The sequence below is a fragment of the Tyto alba genome, unplaced genomic scaffold, assembly GCF_018691265.1.
Source record: "Tyto alba isolate M040663 unplaced genomic scaffold, T.alba_DEE_v4.0 Super-Scaffold_8, whole genome shotgun sequence".
Lineage (NCBI taxonomy): Eukaryota > Metazoa > Chordata > Aves > Strigiformes > Tytonidae > Tyto > Tyto alba.
Genome location: NW_024881329.1, coordinates 964,660 through 983,619, shown reverse-complemented (window position 1 = coordinate 983,619; position 18,960 = coordinate 964,660). Strand labels below are relative to the sequence as shown.

General features: G+C 41.6%; 1 protein-coding gene across 9 annotated transcripts in view; it reads right to left on the bottom strand.

Moving 5' to 3' along the window:
• The window catches only part of LRRC56 (leucine rich repeat containing 56), a 66,352-nt gene that overhangs the window by 38,839 nt on the left and 8,553 nt on the right, over nucleotides 1–18,960 (bottom strand). For 7 of the 9 annotated variants that reach the window (XR_004408671.2, XM_033003471.2, XM_033003473.2 and 4 more), the window contains exons 3-4: nucleotides 14,267–14,431; nucleotides 4,307–4,394 (exon numbers count right to left, since the gene is read on the bottom strand). Coding sequence is in view for 7 of the 9 variants with exons in the window: in XM_033003471.2 (XP_032859362.1) it covers nucleotides 4,307–4,394; nucleotides 14,267–14,431 (253 nt within the window). In the remaining 2 variants the exon portion in view is untranslated. Of the gene's footprint in view, nucleotides 1–4,306; nucleotides 4,395–14,266; nucleotides 14,432–15,697; nucleotides 15,770–18,960 lie in introns of those variants that run through there. The other 2 variants (XM_033003474.2, XM_033003477.2) reach the window with 2 other exon arrangements.

Below are 18,960 nucleotides of genomic sequence, written 5' to 3'. Positions count from 1 at the left end.
ATGATTCCCTTTCACTAAATACCTTCTCATTGGTATATGGCTCTGAAATTACTAATCACCAACAATGTACTGGTTAGTGTTAAACTCTGCTACTGTATTATCCCAGTGGAACAAAACTAAATGAAGAGCAGAAAGAAATCAAAGTGTAAGCTGGGTGAATAAAAGTGATACGTGCACACTCGGCAACATTGCCTGAAGTGCTGCACTTTGCAAGCGGGGTAGCGATGCAGATGTCTCTCTGAGCTGCCTTGGTACAGCAGGTGACATTTAGGTGACATAACTGACTAGGAGTAAGGAGAAAACAGGCAAGCTGCTGAGTTTATTATATCCTCCAAGCTACACCACTTATATTCATAACACTGGTTGTTTACATTATGATGCATTCTTTGGGTAGCATCAGGTATCTTGTTTTTCTATTGTTAACAAAAAGTCACTGTGGCTTGACTTCTTATGCCTTCTGGAATACAGACTAGTGAAAAACATACACAAAATAAATTACTGACATACTTGTGTTGGCATCAGGCAACCTACCTGTTTTGTTGATCCTAAAGTACAAAACAGGCAGGTGAACACAGGCTGCACTCTTCTGGCAAGAGCAATCTGATATACAAATTCAACAGGCTATTTAATTCACTTAAGCCCTGTTTGATCAAGTAAGATACATCACCTTGATGTTATTCCCATGCATGTTCTAAATGGGCATTTTTTGCACGTTTCTGGGTGAACTGGGCAACCCAACTGGAGATCAGACTGCAGCACTTGCGGGCAAACCCAAGCTAGCGGCAGTCTAGCTACCGGAAATGAGGATCTCACAAAATCCCCTTTCAGCGCAGGGTTTAACACGAACTCGCTGCCCCAGCGTGCCCCCGTGGCTCCTGGAGGGCCTGCCCAAGCCCTGCTGCAGCGGGTCCTGTGGCACTTCCTCAGCGAGGCTTGTCAGCACCAGCTCGACCGTGACCGTGACCGGCGTGGGCAGGGCCGCACGTGCTGCACTCCCACGCCCAGCCCCCGGCACTGGCTCCCTGGCCACGCAAGCCCCCGCCGCTGCCACGGTGGCTGCCGACAAAGGTCTCCCTGCTTCGCATCAGGAATGCCAATAAATAGAGCAAGAGGAAAAGGAGATGATGGCCCTGCGTGAAAAAAAAAAACTCCACATGCCTACTTCTGAACCTTGAGCAGAGCTTTTCCTCGCTAAAAACACGCGCAAGGGAAGCGGCAGTCTCCAGACACGTAATCAACTTAGCCTGGCCACCAGCAGGCAACAATTCAATAAGTACTGGCGAACAGCACTGTGGGTAACTTGATTTGTAGCTATTAAAATCACTTATTTACAGGAGAACTATGTAGTGTCTTAAATGACTCTATCCCACCGTTACTTTCAACAGGAATTTCTATGAGCCGGTCACGAATGCGGTCCCAGATCTGTCAGCAATCAAAACCAAAGGGATAAACTAATGAAAAGGAAATAGTCCATCTGTTTGAGTGTGAACTGAAGCCTACATACGGCTGAAGAGCACAGAAGTCAAGTCCAAGATCCGCAAATTTGGATACGAGACTTGCCAGGGCGATTCAGTGTTTCGCCTGTCACTCAGCAAGGTGCGCTGAAAACAAACAGCTAGAGATTTCAGCAATTATCCCAAGCCCTGCTGAGACTCAGATTCAAGCTCTGGCATGAAGCCTTTCCTTAATTTGAAAACTGATCACATGAAAATATTTTAATATTGGTCTTTTTGTGGTTTATCCCACACTCTGTCCCTAAGAAACATAACTGTTCCTCCCCACTATATCAGGCCATTGCGTAGAGGCTGACCTGACAAACTGGGAAAGGTTAGCAGGGTGGTGCTTTAAAGTTCAGCACATCCCAAAGTGGAATGCTCATAAGAAAAACACAAGCAACATGTTTTAAATCACTCTGGAAATCTTGCTAAAGGAGATGTAGGGCCTCAGTACTTGTGTTAGTCTGTGTATGATTGTGAACACTGAAACGTTTCTCAAGTGGAAATTGTGGTGTAAATTTGGGATTCGGGTGCTGCAAGGTTCTAGGTGACCCAGAGTTATGTGCAGTCTTGCAACTCTTACCTGGCCATTGAAGAACTTGCACAGCCTACTTTATCTTTACACATAAGAACAGTGAAAATAGCATTGTTTACTGAGTGCCAACTGATTATCCGAATAAATAATTCCTTGATGATAAAGATGCTCTTACCCTCTGCAGCTGAGGAATACAGTGAGAGCAAGGGTAAGTAATTTAATATGGCTATAAAGGAAGATAATTTGCTGGGTCTGGAATGCAAACAGAAGCACCAAACTGCAGAGAAGTCCAGCCTGGCCATGACAGCCAGAGGTCGCGAGCCCAGCTGCCTGCTCAGAGTCAGGTCTTCTGTGAGATCAGACCAGGGTGATCAGGTCTTCACCCAGCTGGGTCCTGAAAACCTCCAAGGATGGAGACTTCAAACCTCTCTGGATACCCCTATTGCTCAACTGTCCCAAGAGTGGAAAAGCTCTTCCTTCTGTCACGATGGAACTTCTGTCATTCCAGTTGGTCTGGTTCTTACCCTACGCCTTCCCTCAAGCTATTGATCCAGATCCCTGTGGCCAGAGACAAGGTCGGCAGCGCACAGTTTCAGGGGCAGTGAGGAGCATGAAAAGAGCCCGACACCTTCAACAGGAGCCGTGCTTACATCATTCACACTGAGCGTGCAAACTGCCCTGAAATACCCCTAAAAATTTAGGTCTTACTCCATGCGCCTTAAGAATCGGTTGTCATGTGAAAAAAATCTGCGAGGAACTGATGATCACTGGAAGCATTAAGTGGCAAACTTTCTACCCTAGCCACCTGCTGACATGTGCAAAGAGATTTTCACAGGGAGGAAAATGCACTTTAAAGCAAAAGACAGAAGGAAATTCAGGACAGTCTTGATGTTTGTCATTCTCAAAAGCAGTGGGGACCTGCAGCTGCTGGTTTTTATAGCCCTCAAGGGCCAACTCTTGGAGCAAACGGTGGGACATAAACAAAATGGAAATTGTTTGCAACATGGGAGTAGTGCTCTGTATTCCGTAAAAGTTGCAAATGCATGACATGGGGAGCAGAAAGAAAGGGATTTATTCCAGTAATGGAAAGGAAAGGGAAGTACAGAGTGAAAAAAAAGTGAAACATTTTGCTAGCGTGTCACAGCTAATGTAAAATGGCATAGGAATGGGAAAACCACTTTTGAGCATTGTAGAAATGGCATAATGAGATTTTCTTATCAAATGGAGGAAATGTGACCGAATAGATTATGATCTCTGAAAGAAATGGATGTAATTTACCTTAAACTATCAAGTGCCTATCAGAAAGAGACCTATTTATGAAATAAACAGAATAACCAATTGGAAGTGGCTGTACAATTCAAAACACAATCCCCCTTCACTGTACTTGCTTAACCATTCTTGACAAATGGACATCAAAAGACCCACTAAGGCTAATCGGCAGTTACATTATAGTCACTTGCACATGAAAATGACCTGCTTGGCTGAAAACACCAGCACCCACTTTTGGGGACGTGACTCATTTTGGCACAGAAATTATTACCCTGCAGTAGTTACTTCAGCTTCAACGTAGCAGAAGATGGACTTGGTTGTGATGGGAGTCCACATGACAGAAAATGACTAACAGTACTGGAAAAAAAAGAAGGTTTCATATTCTCAGTGTTAACTCTGCTACAGAGGGAATTCCTTTGGTAATTCCCTATTCCCCAGTGCAGTGATGATGACATAGAAAGGAATCACAAGCATTAGGGCTGTTTGGGGCTCATCAAAATGACCTATCTATTGGACCTTCCATCAGCACATCATCCAGCACAGCTCGATGAGGCAGGACAGGATGCAGAGACAAGCTGCTGGCAGCGTGAACAGCCTGATAACACTAGTGATTTCTCAGCCACTGGGAAATCTTACAGTGGACAGAAACGGACCTTTGGCTACTGTTTCACTAGACTAGCACCAAGTACTCTAGAGGGCAAGGTAATCAGTAAATGCTCATTGAGGGCCTAGAGGCGTATGTCATTCCGGAGGGATTTGTTCAAACTAACTGGCTCTAGACAGAAGTGGTGTCACTCGTGCCATTACTAATTTTCAGTCCTATTTAGAGCCTCACAGAAGAAAACCGAGATCAAGGAGTGAGAGGTACCAGGCAGATCATGTTTCAAGAGCTCTTGAGCAGGACAGTACTTTATACCGGGTGTTGGTTTCCGAGTCCCCAGTCCTGCTTCAAGACACGATAAAGGAAAATTTGAGGCAGTGAGCAGAAGATAAAGTGCTTTCTTACCAAAGTTCCCCAAGCTGTTCTCTCGTGTATCTACTCGCATCTCTAGGGCCTTCACTTGGTGCAGATCATCTACCCCTGTCAAAAATTTCTGTAAAGATAAGCAGAGATATATGTGTACTCTCATGTAATAAATCAGATGACACAGGAGCAAAAAGGTGTAGAAAAGATTTCAACCAGCGCTTTGTCAACATATACTCCAGGTCAAAATGGCTAGATGAGCAATCACATTTAGATAAATTCAGTATTTACAGATTTTTCTTCCTTGTAGCTCTGAATTATTCTAGTCTCACATAATTTCTACACTGCTTAAAGAGTCAAGCCTGAGGGTTACATTCAAGCTGCGAATCAACAACAGACCTACATGCTAATTAACTTCATTTAAACAGTATATCCAAGCTTTAAGATTTGCATAAGTCTTGTATTAATCCTCAGCAGACAGGAAGCGTTACCCTTAAGTGTCACCCATAATCAAAAAGGCACTAGGTAGTAAAACTCAACCAAACACACTGTTTAGCCTTTTAACCCAAAACTATGAAAAGGAAGCATGATTTTAGCTCAAGCAGCTCACTTTTCTGAAAGAAGATAACACTAATTACAAGAAATACAGATCTTTGAAAAGATCTAGGCGCTTCAAATAAAAGCCTACAAAACCTTTAATTACTTTTGCAAATATCTTAGTAATAGGATCAACCACTGCATTAAGCAAGGGTGGGTGTGTGAATGCAGGATCTTCCCTATCTTATCACAGGATCTTTCCTAATATCCTAAAGTCTGTGCTAATACATACATGTAGATGTTGCTTTGGCAGAGATATGAAGGATGACAGAAACAAGCAGAAGCGATACACAGAGGAGAGGGAAGCTCCAGGAGAGCTGGTGAAAACTACAGCAAGGCCGTGAAGTCCCAAGACGTCAGGCTGCAATTCCACAAGCAGCTGAAGCAACCTCATGTTACCACTGCTCTCACCCTCTGCTCCTTCCTGCCATCACCCAGCTCCTCTCTCCACAGCTTCCCTCATCCAGGCCACATGTTTGCAGCCTCCACCTCCTTTGCATCAGCTTTGGGTGCTTAGTGCATCCTTCCATGCATGAATTCAACAAAATGGACCAGGATGGAACTGTGTATCCTTTCTTCCTGATGGGTTAGTGGCTCGTGGAGGGGTCTGAAACACTCCCTGAGAGATGAAAACAAGGCTTTTGTGTCACAATAACTGCCTGAAAGAGTTGATGCTATACACAGTGATACAACTGCTAAATTTTCACCTTTCTGTGTCAAAAGAGTTAGGATGTGGGGCTAAACAAGTCCACTTCAAAGAAATGGCTGACTGTCATCAGTGTCTCCTCAATGATGCAGTCAACATCATGGGTTGAAAGAAGTCCTGTCACCTGCCTTTTGCTCCTCTGTTTAAGATGAAGGCAGGAAGCCATTCAACAGCCTCCATGTACAGGAGACAAGTTTTCTTACTATTAACAAGTTACAACATTCTTTAGTTTGTTTAATAAGGGGGAAATTATTCATTAGAGGGGAAGGTGTAGGACCACCTCTGTTTATGAGTTTTGGGAAGTAAAAATAACCACAAGAACATCCAGTTCCTTTTGCAGGGAAAATGGCAGTTGCAACATTCCTGCCCATGATGAAAAATTTGTATTGTGCACAGGCAACTGCAACTTCATTCCCTCTGATGGTTCCACATCCTCTTACAAACAAAGGACCAAACACAGTCTGAGTGTGATCGAGATGACAGTTTAAAAGGGCATGGGTTCCTGAAAAGGCTGAGCATCTCTCCTTGAAAAACTGGATCCCTTTTTAAGGTCTTGACCTGGACTCCTAAGAAACAGAATTATCCAAAATATTCAACTGCTTTTGAATTATCTTTAAAACCTTGTGTTTAAAATTATTTTTAATCTTATTTTTTTAACTGTGATTTTAAGCTGGCTGAGTCTAAGAAAGCTTCTAGACTTTCTTGCCTCCCTACTAGAGTATGAGAAACAAAGGTCTAAGGTGAAAACTTGGGAGTCCCCAGTGGCACCCAGAAATTGACTTTCTATCCCCAGATGCAGCCACCACAAAAATGGGTTTGCTCCTGCAAAGAAAGCAAGCTTACCAACTACAGACTGCTTTCTTCCCCCAAGTAAACACAAGATCCTTCACTGCAAGACACATTTTGCAGTAACCCTTTTCAGCAGATGACACCCTCTGTCAAATAGCATGAGAGTACGTGAGAAACAAGAACTAGCTGATGTCCTGGCACACAACCGTGCACTTGGATTGCTGGACTTGGACACAAGCTTACTGTCATTCAAGGGAGCTTCTTCTGAAAAATACCACCCCCCTCCCCATCAAAATAGTCTTAAGAGCCGACATCATTAGGAGACAGAATAGGAAGAAGTCTCAGAACAAGTGATAAGCTTAGGGTAATACACTTTGCCAGCAGAGTAGCAGAAGGTCCTGGCATCACAAGGAGCCTTTGCCTTTCTCCTTTGCTCTCTGCAAGTTCCCTGCATGCTGTCCTTCTCCCTGCTGCATTCTGGACAGCCTCCTTTCACAGTTCTGCTCCTTGTTCTCCTCTTTCAAAATCCAAGCATAAAAGCTGCATAAAGTGTCCTCTTCTATGGTTCCCTATTCCTTTTCCTCATACCAGGGTTTAACAGTGTACTTGTTTCTTTGCCCTCCTTTTCCTCTTCCAGATCCACCATTTGTACTTTTTGCCTCTTTCTGAGAGGTGAGCTGCTTAGCACATCCATATTTTGCACTGCAACAAGCAGAGCTGTGGCTTCAGTGCTGGAAAGGGTTAGTGGCTGCCAACACCAGCTCTTTGAACTATAGATAGCTGCCATGAAGCATGTGCTAACCAGATGAGACAGACTCCATGTGTTCTCAGTCCCCACTTCCCTGTTCTGCTTTTCCAAGTGTCTCTGTGAAAATCACTGTCCTTCCATCTGCTGATACCGAGGTCCCTCTTGGAGAGTTTGGATCTGATAGGCTGTGGGATGCAAAAGCTATCATACTACATAAAGGAAATGAGAAATGCGCTCAGGCTGGGGAGATGAGCTCATTTAAAGGCAGTAGAAGCACCAAGACTCCAGGTGTTAAATGCAAGCTAGTTAGCAAGCAAAAGGCCAGGGAGGCAGTTCAAGAGGTTACATGGTGAATGGTTCCTGTGGAAGATAGGACACCCCTACTCCCCAGACACCTTTCTTGGCATACTGGTGCAGCCTGGAAGTGTGATACGTCTCGTGTGTCACAGCTAAAATTCTGGCACCAGGAATGGGGGAGATTTAGGGAAGGACATGAAAACATTTAAACAAAGATGACACATACTTATTAAGAACTGCCTTTTATGTTGCTGTATAATGTCAAAGCACAGGAATCTTCATCAAAATTTGAAAGGAGGGATATTTAGGAAGAATTTTGCCGCTATTGGGTAGCAAAAGAAAAAAAAAAACAACGACCAACACACTGAAGGCACCGTAAGCTTGGATAGAGAGATGTAAAATGACCAAACACACTGAAGGGCCCATCAGCTTGGACAGAGAGATGTCTGGCACTATGTGGGCAGAAGTGATGCTAAGGTGCTCTTCAGCTCTTTGCTTCTAGGGTCATGCGGCCTAGGACCCTGCCTGGCTTCGGGTAATGTCTGCCCACCCGCAGCTCAAAGGGCTGTTTTAACAGCCAGGGACAGAAGGTCTCTCTGCTCGTGCCCCAGGAACACTTACAGACACGAAGGTGCTCTGCCATCTAGGTGTTTCTTTGGCTGTTTACAGCTGCTCAGCCTCAACGTAGAGCAGACAAAAAGGGAACAAGGACCTGTTCTAGACAAAGAGTTGGATATACTCAGAGTTATTTTATATCAAGATACATTGAAAAAACTAACTATAATTCCAGGCTGATTGTTGGTGTTCAGAGAGAATTCTGCTTGCCCCCCACCTACTGCCCAGCAAGGTAGGTATTGGTTAGACAGAGGAGGAGGATGTTTTCTTAAGAATCAAACATCAAAATCTTTCTGGTACATGATGTTCAAGAAGGTGGCCTGACAGCTTGATTCTGGGCAGCCAGCATTATACTCCACCCTAAGTTTGTTTGTTTGAAAGGATAAATTTCCATGGTGAAGCACTGCACAATTCTTTGAAGATGAATACATGATAAGTAAAACAAAGACAGATGAAGTTCACTTTACATTTTTGTACCACCTTTAAAATAGAAGTAAAACTATTTTCCATGAGATCATGAAGAAGCTACTGGTAAATAATTTAGACAGTATTTTAAGAAGCGACTCCATGATGGCTCACAAACCATTCCCATCATGCCAAATGTCTGGCCAATATCTAACTGGAGAGAGTGCACTAGTTTGGAAGGCTTTTCCCCTGACTGACGAGAAGAGCCAATAAGTATTCTGTAAAAAATTGCAAGTGAAAAACACTTCTGTGCTTGCAGAGCTTCCCAACTGGCAGAACAGTCACTTGGGGATGCTGGGAAATCCAGTTCAAGTCCCACTTGCAACTCTCTGTAAATTCTTTAATTGCCAAATAATATCAGTTCAATTAAAGCTGATGTATACAACTGATTTCTTCTCTCTTCCCTAGATTTTTCATCTACTCTAAGAAAAGTAGGTATGTTGCTAAAGAGCATGTTGCGTGCAGCTGTCAGAGAAGCATTTCCAGCTGTGTGTTTATTTTGCTGATGCTGGTTAATTTGGCTAAGACAGGAATTCCTGAGTGGTGAGCCTACTTTCTTTTAATACTACACCTGTATGCAAATACTAGATTCAAGTCCGTTCATGTGTTCATTGCTTTTTGCAGGGATTTTATTTCAAATTCCCAACTCAAGTGTAATCTCTCCCTGCGCAAAAAAAAAAAAAAATATTGTTGCTACAAGTATGACAAAATATTTCTTCTAAGAAAATTACTAACATGTTAACAAGGTTTCAAGTGATCCTAAATCAAGGGATTTTAAATGAGAGGGAACTTCCCTGTGGGCCCATATGCAAGCTGCCTTTCAAAATGGCTAAATGCTGCAGATGCCCATAATTAAAATATTTAGCTGTATTTCGCTACTTTCTGCATATGCATACAAATACATTCTTCTCTCAACTCAGAAGAAGAGATTAGCTAGGTGTTCAATCTGTGACAAAGAGAGATCTTTTTGCCTTGTATATGTGTAGATGAGGGCAATAATTATGAAAAGTAAGTGGTGGTGGATGCATTAGTAAAGACATCTTTAATCTTGTGCTGAAGTCTCCAGGTCACACCAACAGATCTACACGGCTAGGCCCCTGCCTAGTCCTGCCATCTCCAGTTCAGCTCCCCAGACTCGTGCTGGGAGTCACAGTACCGACACCACCTTTTTTTAAATCAGCATTAAGGGTCTGATGCAGCAAGGCGCTGGGAGATCTCCTAACTATCGCAAACTTCAAAGGGCACGAGGGGCACCAGAAACTACATGGGAGGTTTGCTGATCTCCCAGAAATAGCCTGTCTCATTTCTGTTGGAGGAAACAATCTCAGTTTTAACTATGCGCTGAATTAGCATGGAGGTCAGGATTCTTGCTTTAAATTTGTTTTAAGGATTTACTTTCCCTCACATGGATATAAAAAAGTCATACCCCACTATTAATTCTTTTTCCTATCTAGCAATTAGGTGCGTAATAAGTAGCTACAATCATTGCTCAGTGTTGTGTCACTGAACATGCAAAACTCAAGACTGTAATCTGGCATTTTATGTTAGCTAAGCAGCTGTGACTGTATGCAAATGAAAATCTGATTTTTTCATATACAGGCATGCATATGTGCGTGTATGAATATAAATACAAAGATTCCTGATGTGACACTCTGAATGTAAACCATCAGAACCCTCAGTAGCAGGATGAACACTAACATAACAACTACAAGCCTGCACTGTAGTAAAGGCGTTAGTGTTAGAATAAGAACATAGGAAGGGAAAGCTCTGAAACTAAAAGAGGCTCCGTAATTTTTTTCCTGTTCACATCATTATGTTTACTACTATCTGCTACCTTGGACAATCTGATCTAACTTTGAAACTAGCCGTGCTTTGAGCAGATCAAACTGGAAGACCTCCAGAGGTCCCTTTCAAACCTTTTTAAAAATTGTTATATTTTAAATTATTATACAATTCTAATGAAGAATTCAGCAGATCCAAATTCGGCCAGTTACTTCCACCTCCTTCACTCCACTTAATTTATCAAGATTTTGCACTTGCTTCTGTGATCTTCAGTTTTTTTCTCAAATCCATTTAGTTTACAAGCAAGAGGAAAATCTTTCTGAGAAGGAAAAAAGGAAATGATTGAGTCATTTCAGCAAGAATCCAATCTGTTGTTCCAGGACCCTCCAGGATTTTCTTCTTCCCATGAGGATGAGTGCATACCATATGAAATACACCCTAACCTCCCGAGCAACAAAACTAAACACCACTTCCGAACATGTGTTCCTAAGTTTAGAAAACAAGATTCACTGGAGCAAGATCAATAAATAGCAAAATAAGAAGAATACTTACTTTCTTTTCTAAAGATCACACACAAGTATTATTAGTTTTGATAATGTGACAATATCTGGAAGATCATTTGACCTTGTAAAACGAGTTTATTCTGAGAAGTGGAATGCTTTTTGTGGAAGTCAGGAAAAGATCTTTTGCAAACAGCAGGGAGGCAATGAGGGTTAAGAGAACAAAATAAAAATCTGATTCTAGATGGGTGGAACCCTTAATTTCAGTTCCTCCACACTTAATGGGAAATCTGTGCCACAGCCCTAATAATGTTAAAAATTAATTGCAATGTATTGCCCATTAATAGCCAGTTTTCGGAACGAAGGGAGAATGGGGAATTTGCTCACCCTGGTATTCTACAACATCTGAAAAGAACACATAAGCACAACAGAAGTACAGGCAGAGCAGGGAGCCGGAAATAGGACAGGAGCAAATGGAGAAGCAAGAACACTTATTCATATAGATGAAGATTAAACAGTACAACAGAAAACTGACATTGATACTAGCAGAAAGAATAAAAAGAACATCTAATGATACAGACCCTTGCATTAAAAGCTTTCGACCTGTAGCTTGGGTGAAGAGTATTCAAATATAAAAGGGTGTTACGTGACATCGCAGCAAGCAGAAACTACAGAAGACATTATTAACCTAACGAGGATATGGAATCACATGGGATTTTAAAGTGAACATTATGCAGAAATGAGGCCAAAGAAGACCACAAACCCTGTAGTGAGCGAGCATAACATTTAAGTGAGGTGAGGACCTGCTACGGAGGGGAAGAGAACAGGCAAGCAACCAATGGCTTTGTAGAAGTTATCTTAGGTGCTATGGGGTGCAAGAAGGCAAAAAAAGAAAGGAAAAAAAAAAAAAAAAAAAGGAAAAAGAAAAGAAGAATCAGTTTAAGTCAACTTTCCTCTCTTTGGAGGAAAACAATCCATCAACTCTTAGCGAGTCCTTAATAATGAGGACTGCTAATGGAGACTGCTGATGTTTTCACTACTAACTAGATTGCCATTTCCCTGGAAAAAGGAAAAATGAGTAAAATGCACAGGTAGAGACGAGGCCACAGGCTGCAATTCAAGGTGCCCAATCTTCACAGATTCTGCACAACTTGACCTTCCAGCCTCCTCACGCTCAAACTGAACTGATACAAGACAGAATACTGCAAAGGCAAGGAATAAAGCTGCGTATATATCTCAGAATAAAAACCTTCCTCGGGAACTTCCATCAGGTGTCTAAAAATTTGCCTACGCAACACTGCAGGACTGGAGCCTATGTTCTTATTTGAATATAAAATAATTTTACTTTAATGAGCATGTATTTTAAAAATCTATTAGTTTCCTTCTCAGAGCACTTTAGTGAATACAGTCAATAACTCCTAAAATATTCACAACTAAAAGACAACCAGGTAGATATTGCAAGTGTATTGATTTAAGCAAAATAATCTTTCAAACCATGTGGTTATCAATGACATGTGGTTCCTTAAAAAAACATGCATGTTAAAACTTGTTTCAGATTAAATGTTCTGACAGCGTCTCTATTTCTACATTTGAAAATCCAGAGGAAGTAAATTTATGGAAGCAGTGGTTTCCATTTGATCAACATAAAGGTCAAAGAATAGATAGATTTGATATGTTATTAAAACAGGCTATAAACATTGTAAACGTTTCCTTGACAATGTCATACAATTTTTCCTCTGAGCAGGAAGTGTCCCAGCTATGCCAGCAAAAATGTCAGGTTCCAGGGTCAGGAAATAACTGTGTCCAGAAAAATGAGCAAGACAGTATGCATCTATTTAAAACGGTCTTTGAAATGGAATTCCTTACAGCTGTTAATACGCACAGTCTCAAAGAGGCAAGACTCGATTAAGTTCAAGAGGGTACATATGAATAATGAAGTGGGTTTCCCCCATTTTTAAAAATAGCCTAGAATTGTGGAGGAATTTAACTTTTGATCTGATTTTAAAAATGTATTACAAAATAATGAACTGAAACTTCATGGGATGTAGGTAACATTGTCTTACATACACTTTTCTGCTTACAATTTAATGTGAAGCAAAAGCAGCAGAGCTTCAGAAAGAGAAGAATTTCATGCCAACAAAAGAACTTCCCAGGGGTTTAATTCACAGTTTATTGAAGTCAGAGGGCAGCTGTTTTGGTTACTCTAATGGGCTTTGGTTCATGCTCTAAGAAAACAGGGTAATCTGAGAGCTTCTTACTGGCTTTATACAGGGTATTGTAGGCCACAAACACACTAGGCTGGTCAAACTCTATGCCAGATTTAAAAAAAAAAAGACCAAGAAGTTGTCAGTGGCTCACATGAGCCAAAGGAAAGTGAATGGCATAGATCGTAAGACCATATATCGATTTTTCCCAAGAAAGCTTAAAATACACGCTCTGCCGAAAGCGATCTTTGCATCTCTGAACATTTTATAAACACTAAGAGTCTTAGCTCTTAAGGGAGGAGTAGCTCTGAGAACAATTTGCTGTCTAATCTGCGGCACACGCTCAGAATTGTGACCGGTGCCTAGCTGGGGAGCAGTGTAAGCCTGCAGCGGGCGTGTGCCCCCCCCCGAAGGGACTGCCTGCACGGGTGCCGCGGATGCAGAGAGGATTATGGACACTGCCATCGCCACCCGGCCCGCTGGGAGCATCCCAACCACAGCCTTGGCCCCAGCTCTCTCTCACTAACTTCTACCCAGCTCTGCAACACAGAAAGCTGCGGCTTTGCCCCTCAACGTCAGCTCTCAGCTCTCCCTTCCTTTAGCGGGGAGCAGTGAGGTTATTTTCTCAGCTCTGACACCTCCCAGAGGATTTCACCCTTAATTAGTCCTGAGCAAATACAGCATAATATGCAACCAAGAATTCCTTCACCAACATTTCATGAAGTGAATTCCTTCACGAAGATTTCAGCATGCTACTCTCTTTCAACAGGCTGCGTGCCAAAATCATTTCCCCCAGTCAAAAAGGAACATGGCTTGCAAAAGCGCTTTGAAATCTCACACGCTTTGATATATCTAGAAAGTACTTCTAGCAATTGCAGAATATTTTAATTGGCTTCTTAGCAGGTTGTCATTTTAGAGCTACATTTCCAATCTCTAGAACAAGGTTAATGTAAAAAGCTTTTTCTAATACTAAGATTCAAGGTATTTCAGATGGCATTAACGAGATCTGTTTAAGTTATAATTATGCTACCCACACTTTTCTTCATGCTGCTTCAAGAAACCTAGCAATAAAGACAGCAGCATTCATGCTGGGAATATTTTTTGCATGAAACAAGGTGAAAGGAGGACAAACATTTGATACATTTCCGTAAGACAAAATCCACTTTATGCAGAAGTCTAACTGTCAGATATGCAACAATCTGCAGCCATCACAAGAGCAGCTGGAAAGTTAAGTTAAAACAGCTCTGTATATGCCAGTTTGCTGCTTCTACTTCATTAAAAAGTTGGATATCCACTCACCAGCTTCCTGGGGGAAAGGTATTCATCCATAAGTAGCTCTCCGTCATCTTTAATCAGCAGACTGGGATTTAGGTTGCCTCGCCAACTCAAATCAGTCACCCCGACTGCAGCTGAGGCTGGATGAGAAACTCTGCCAGGATTCCACTTCAGGTCCATCTCAATATGCTTTGAACAAAAGAATAACAAGCGGTCTCATTTTTCTCCATATTTATTATTTTCCTTTCAGCAAAATCTATTTTGACTCCCATTGCAAGTCAGCAAGTGCCTATGGAGATAAAGGTTTCTTTAATCAGAAAGAACCCAAAGCAATGCATCACAAAACATATATTCCTCCTTTTTTTCACTCTCAAGAGCTATCCTAGTCCACACCCCATTCAGCTTTGAGTGTCAGCTTTTACAGCAAACTATCATCTGCAGTTACACAAAAAGCCAGGCATATCTATGGCTCTGTCCAAAGAAGGTAGTCAGGAACAAACAACTCAGGACACTAGTCCTTTCTGGTCTTCTCACTACTGCACTTACCCTTCTCCAGTGGCAATGAACTTCCCGTCCACATGGGCCACCTACCTATGCATCCCCTCTTGAGAAATGTGAACAGCACTCAGCAAAACCCTGCTGGGCTCCAGGCTGCAAGTGCCAGCACCGAGACATGGCACCACTAACTCCAGCCTTCTGAGCTCTGCCTGTAGGTAGCACAGACAGCAGCAATTGTATCTGCTGTCTTAAATTAAACGTTCCTGCACTGTTACTGATTGCCCTCTGGGTCAGGCAGGCCATGGCTACTGACTTCTAGTTCTGGATAGAGTCTTGGAAAAAGCAAAATTAAAATACAATTCAAACAAAGCTGTGTATGCTTCAAGTGAGGAATGAAATCTGAAGTTTGAAGATGAAGCACTTCAAAAGTGTTCATCCTTCAATTCCCAAAGCAATTCCTAATATTAACAATTAGCTGCGAAATATGAGAATAAGCATATGTGCACCCGTTAGAGTCAAAAGGCAATCATCTGTACCCAAGTGGTACAAGCATTAGTATGATTTATACAGCTATTTACTACTACTTGGCAGCAAGGAAGTATCACAGCTGGAAACATTGCTGTAACAACAAAAGACTAGACTAGAGAAAAGCCTTCTCACTCCGCTGAAGGGACACCTGCAGTTTTCCTCTGTTCTCCACTGTGAAGCAATACTTATTCTTAGTGCTGGAAAAGTAATTAAATAATCAAGCTAATCATAACTGGCTGACAAGACTTCAGTGGTGGCCAAGACCTGAGAATTACAACCTTCCTTCCTCCTCATACTAATAAACAGGTAAACAGAGGAGTAATGTATGTTAGGAAAACCAGAGGTAGTTCTGACTGCTCAGCTCGTCATCTCTACTCAAGAGGACTGACTAGTTAGAAGGTGAGAGAGGTTTACACCAAAGAGACTTACTGCTCTGACTGCTCACGTCCAGTCAAAAGTCTTCATCTCTGCAGTAGCAGAAGAAATTCAAAAGGCTCAGTACTGTCAAAAAAAAAAAAGATAGCAGCCCTTATCTGAAGAAAAAACAACAACAACAAATTAATGATCCACCAAATCTCTCCCTGCAGGATTTCCTACCACTAGGAAGGGAGAAACCAAAACCTCACCCCCCTAAGTGCTCCTTCCATGCGCTCATCAGGGAAGAGGCAACCCAAAGAAAGCAAAAACTATTTTTCCCAGATCACTGCACATACCCGGCAAGCATTCCTAGAGGAGAAGCTGACTTCTCAAATGTGTTAGATCTGAGCCGCTGCAATGTCCAATGCTTAAAAAACATATTCAAGAACAAATTCTTCAGAGACACATTACTCCTTTCAATCTTTCTTAACGGCTTATAAAAGAAATACCATAAAGTGAATTGAGCAGTTACATTTGCAGCTTCTTAAACCTCACCATGCCTACAGCAGTAAAACTTTCATAATTCTGCCCATTAGGAGGCAAAAGTGATCTCAAAAACACTATGTGTCTTAGTTTTTGAAAGAATAACTATAACCCATACATTTCTATTATCTGTTTCTTTTTGCAAAGAATTCTAGAGTTTCTCAGATTTTTGTTCCACTACTTTCTTCAGAGCAGGTCAGTATGATTTAGTCAGTCGACTGAGTTGCAACAAGCATCAATTATCCAAGGAAATTCAAGAATCTTACATGATATGAAGGCCTTCTGGGGTTGCCTTTATTTTCCTAAGAAATAATTATTTTGGTCAATAACTGACTTAGATCAGACTATCTGCCATATAAATGTTGGAATACTTTGACAGTCGCACACGACTAGCGTTGGATTGTGTGGTCGTTCTTTCTAATTCAAGCAAGGATCATTATTATCCAGAGATAATCCCATATGTTATCGGAGCCAAGTGGATCAACAGGCAGAAATCACTGACGTAACGTGTGAGTGCAAAACATAATGAGATAATAGCAGGATTGTGTAGATTCGGGTTGTAAGGAGTTAACGTGCTCGCATAAAACAAATTATTGTTCTCCTTTCTTCAGTCCACCACTACTACATTTCAGAAATTACTCCAATCTTTGAAATATGTGTTGATAGAGCACTTACTTAAGGTTTGACAGGGAGATCAATTTGTGGCTTAACATCTGAAGTAACACTTCCAATTCTATACTTCCCGCTATTGATCTGCTGCTTGTAATTATTGTAACATTGGATTAGCAGGGAGAATATTTTCATCACAAAATTGTCTGGGATCAAATTGAGTTATCATCAGCAAACAAAACAAATTTTGTTTACATGCTTCCATCACTTCAAAACTTTCTCCGGAGAAGAATCTTCTAAACAAGGATCAAAATAACATCCTCAAAGTGAGGAATATAGAAAAGCTAAGGGTGCAGGAATCCTAGCGGTGAGGTCCCAGTCTCACAGAAAAATCCATAAACCTAAGAAGTCTCCGGCACTGTGTAGGAGTGAGAAGAGGGCCTGGCACAACACTTGTCCCCCTACAGCTACAGGAGTCCGATTGCTCGTTTTCATCAGGTCCATCTGACTTCCTGAGACAGGTAAAATCATTCCAGTAAAGCCACCTTGTCCGCACATATAAAATGCTAAAAAGCAAATGAGAAATCCACGGCTCTGTGAAATGCACGGGACAAGCAACCACTGACCCGAACCAGTGTCAGCCTCGGTGGGACAGCTTATTGGGACTGGAGAGACTTCATTGCCATCAAAGAGGTCCGAGAAGTCATGCACCTGAAGATTTACTCCACAGAGACGGTGTTCGCGTTGGATATATGTTTGATCTTTATGTTGAATGGCAATGCAGATCATTCCTGCAAGACTTTGCGGGACCAACAAGGATGGAAGCTAACTGCACCTAACACAAACCTTCAAATAATTCAATGGGAAAGCAAAGCAATAACTGTAAGTAGATGAGAGTGCCAGGGAAAGAGAAAATGGCTGAAAAAACAATGGGGTTTTGTCCTGCATGTGAACACCGAGGAGAACAAAAGAATATAATAAATCAATGAATTAGTTTTTGCAGGATTTGCATCATAGGTCTTGACTTGGCAGGCTCTTCCACATGCAGATAGCTAGAAGCAGATAATCAGTGAATGAGGAGAAATCAATGACCAGAGCAGTGAGATGGAAGAGCTTGAATTCGACAGACAGTTAATCTGCCAACTTTCCCCACTGCTGCCACTCTCCTTCCCAAAGCTAGTGTGATGACAGTGAGCTATTCAATTCACAGGCGTGTTGTGAGAGTGCCTTAACAACTGCAGGACATTTTTAACATATATAGAGTAATACAGCTAATAATTATTAAAATTAAATGATCCTTGGAACAACATGCTATTCCTGCAGGATACTGTAATTTGCTAGAAAGAAATTGGCAGAGAATAGTTATTTGATGTTCCTAGGGTCCAACAAACTGGTAAAACTCCAAGATTTTATTTTCTTGGTATAAGATTTATCGAAGGGTCAGTGATAGGATGATGTATTCTTCATTAAACACATATTAATATGCATGTCAAATACAGCAATTGCCAGAAATGTTTGACTCCATATTAATTGTATCTTCTTAAGTCTGGGAAAGACCCTCTGAATTGTGTGACCAGGCATGAAAATTTCTAATGCAGCCTTCAAGACAGGACCTAAAGAGCTTGTCCAAGCAATTAGGTTACCATTTAGAAAGAGATAAACTTCTATATATTACCATCCCATACAAAAATGAATCTCTACTCTCTTGGACTCGCTCCTCAACCAGCATCCTCTCCACCTCTGTGGCTACACATGCCTTCAAAAAACTCCACTGGATAGGGCAGAGTGCCATTTCAGGTAGGGTACTGCAATCTGTATGTCCTTATCTCTATGTCACCAGCCTAAAAATTCTCTAGAAAAAAACACTGGAGGACCATTGTGCCATATCCCTTCATGACAGGAAGCTTGTACTGCAGACTTCCATTTCTCTTGCCCTGCATAATGTAATTTTATTTGTTTAATCCAGAATCATAAATTACAGCAGTGCCCATACTGTTACCACTGCCACAGAATGAAAACAAAGAATTCTGTGTTTACTAAGGATTTGACAAAAGGTTTGGTTTATAAGTCTCAAGGGAACTATGAGTGCCCTTTTAAGCATAATTTTGTGCAAGTGCATTGCAAATAACCTCTCCTGGAAAATAACTGTTTGGGCAGCTGGAATTTGCTATGATGTCATCAGG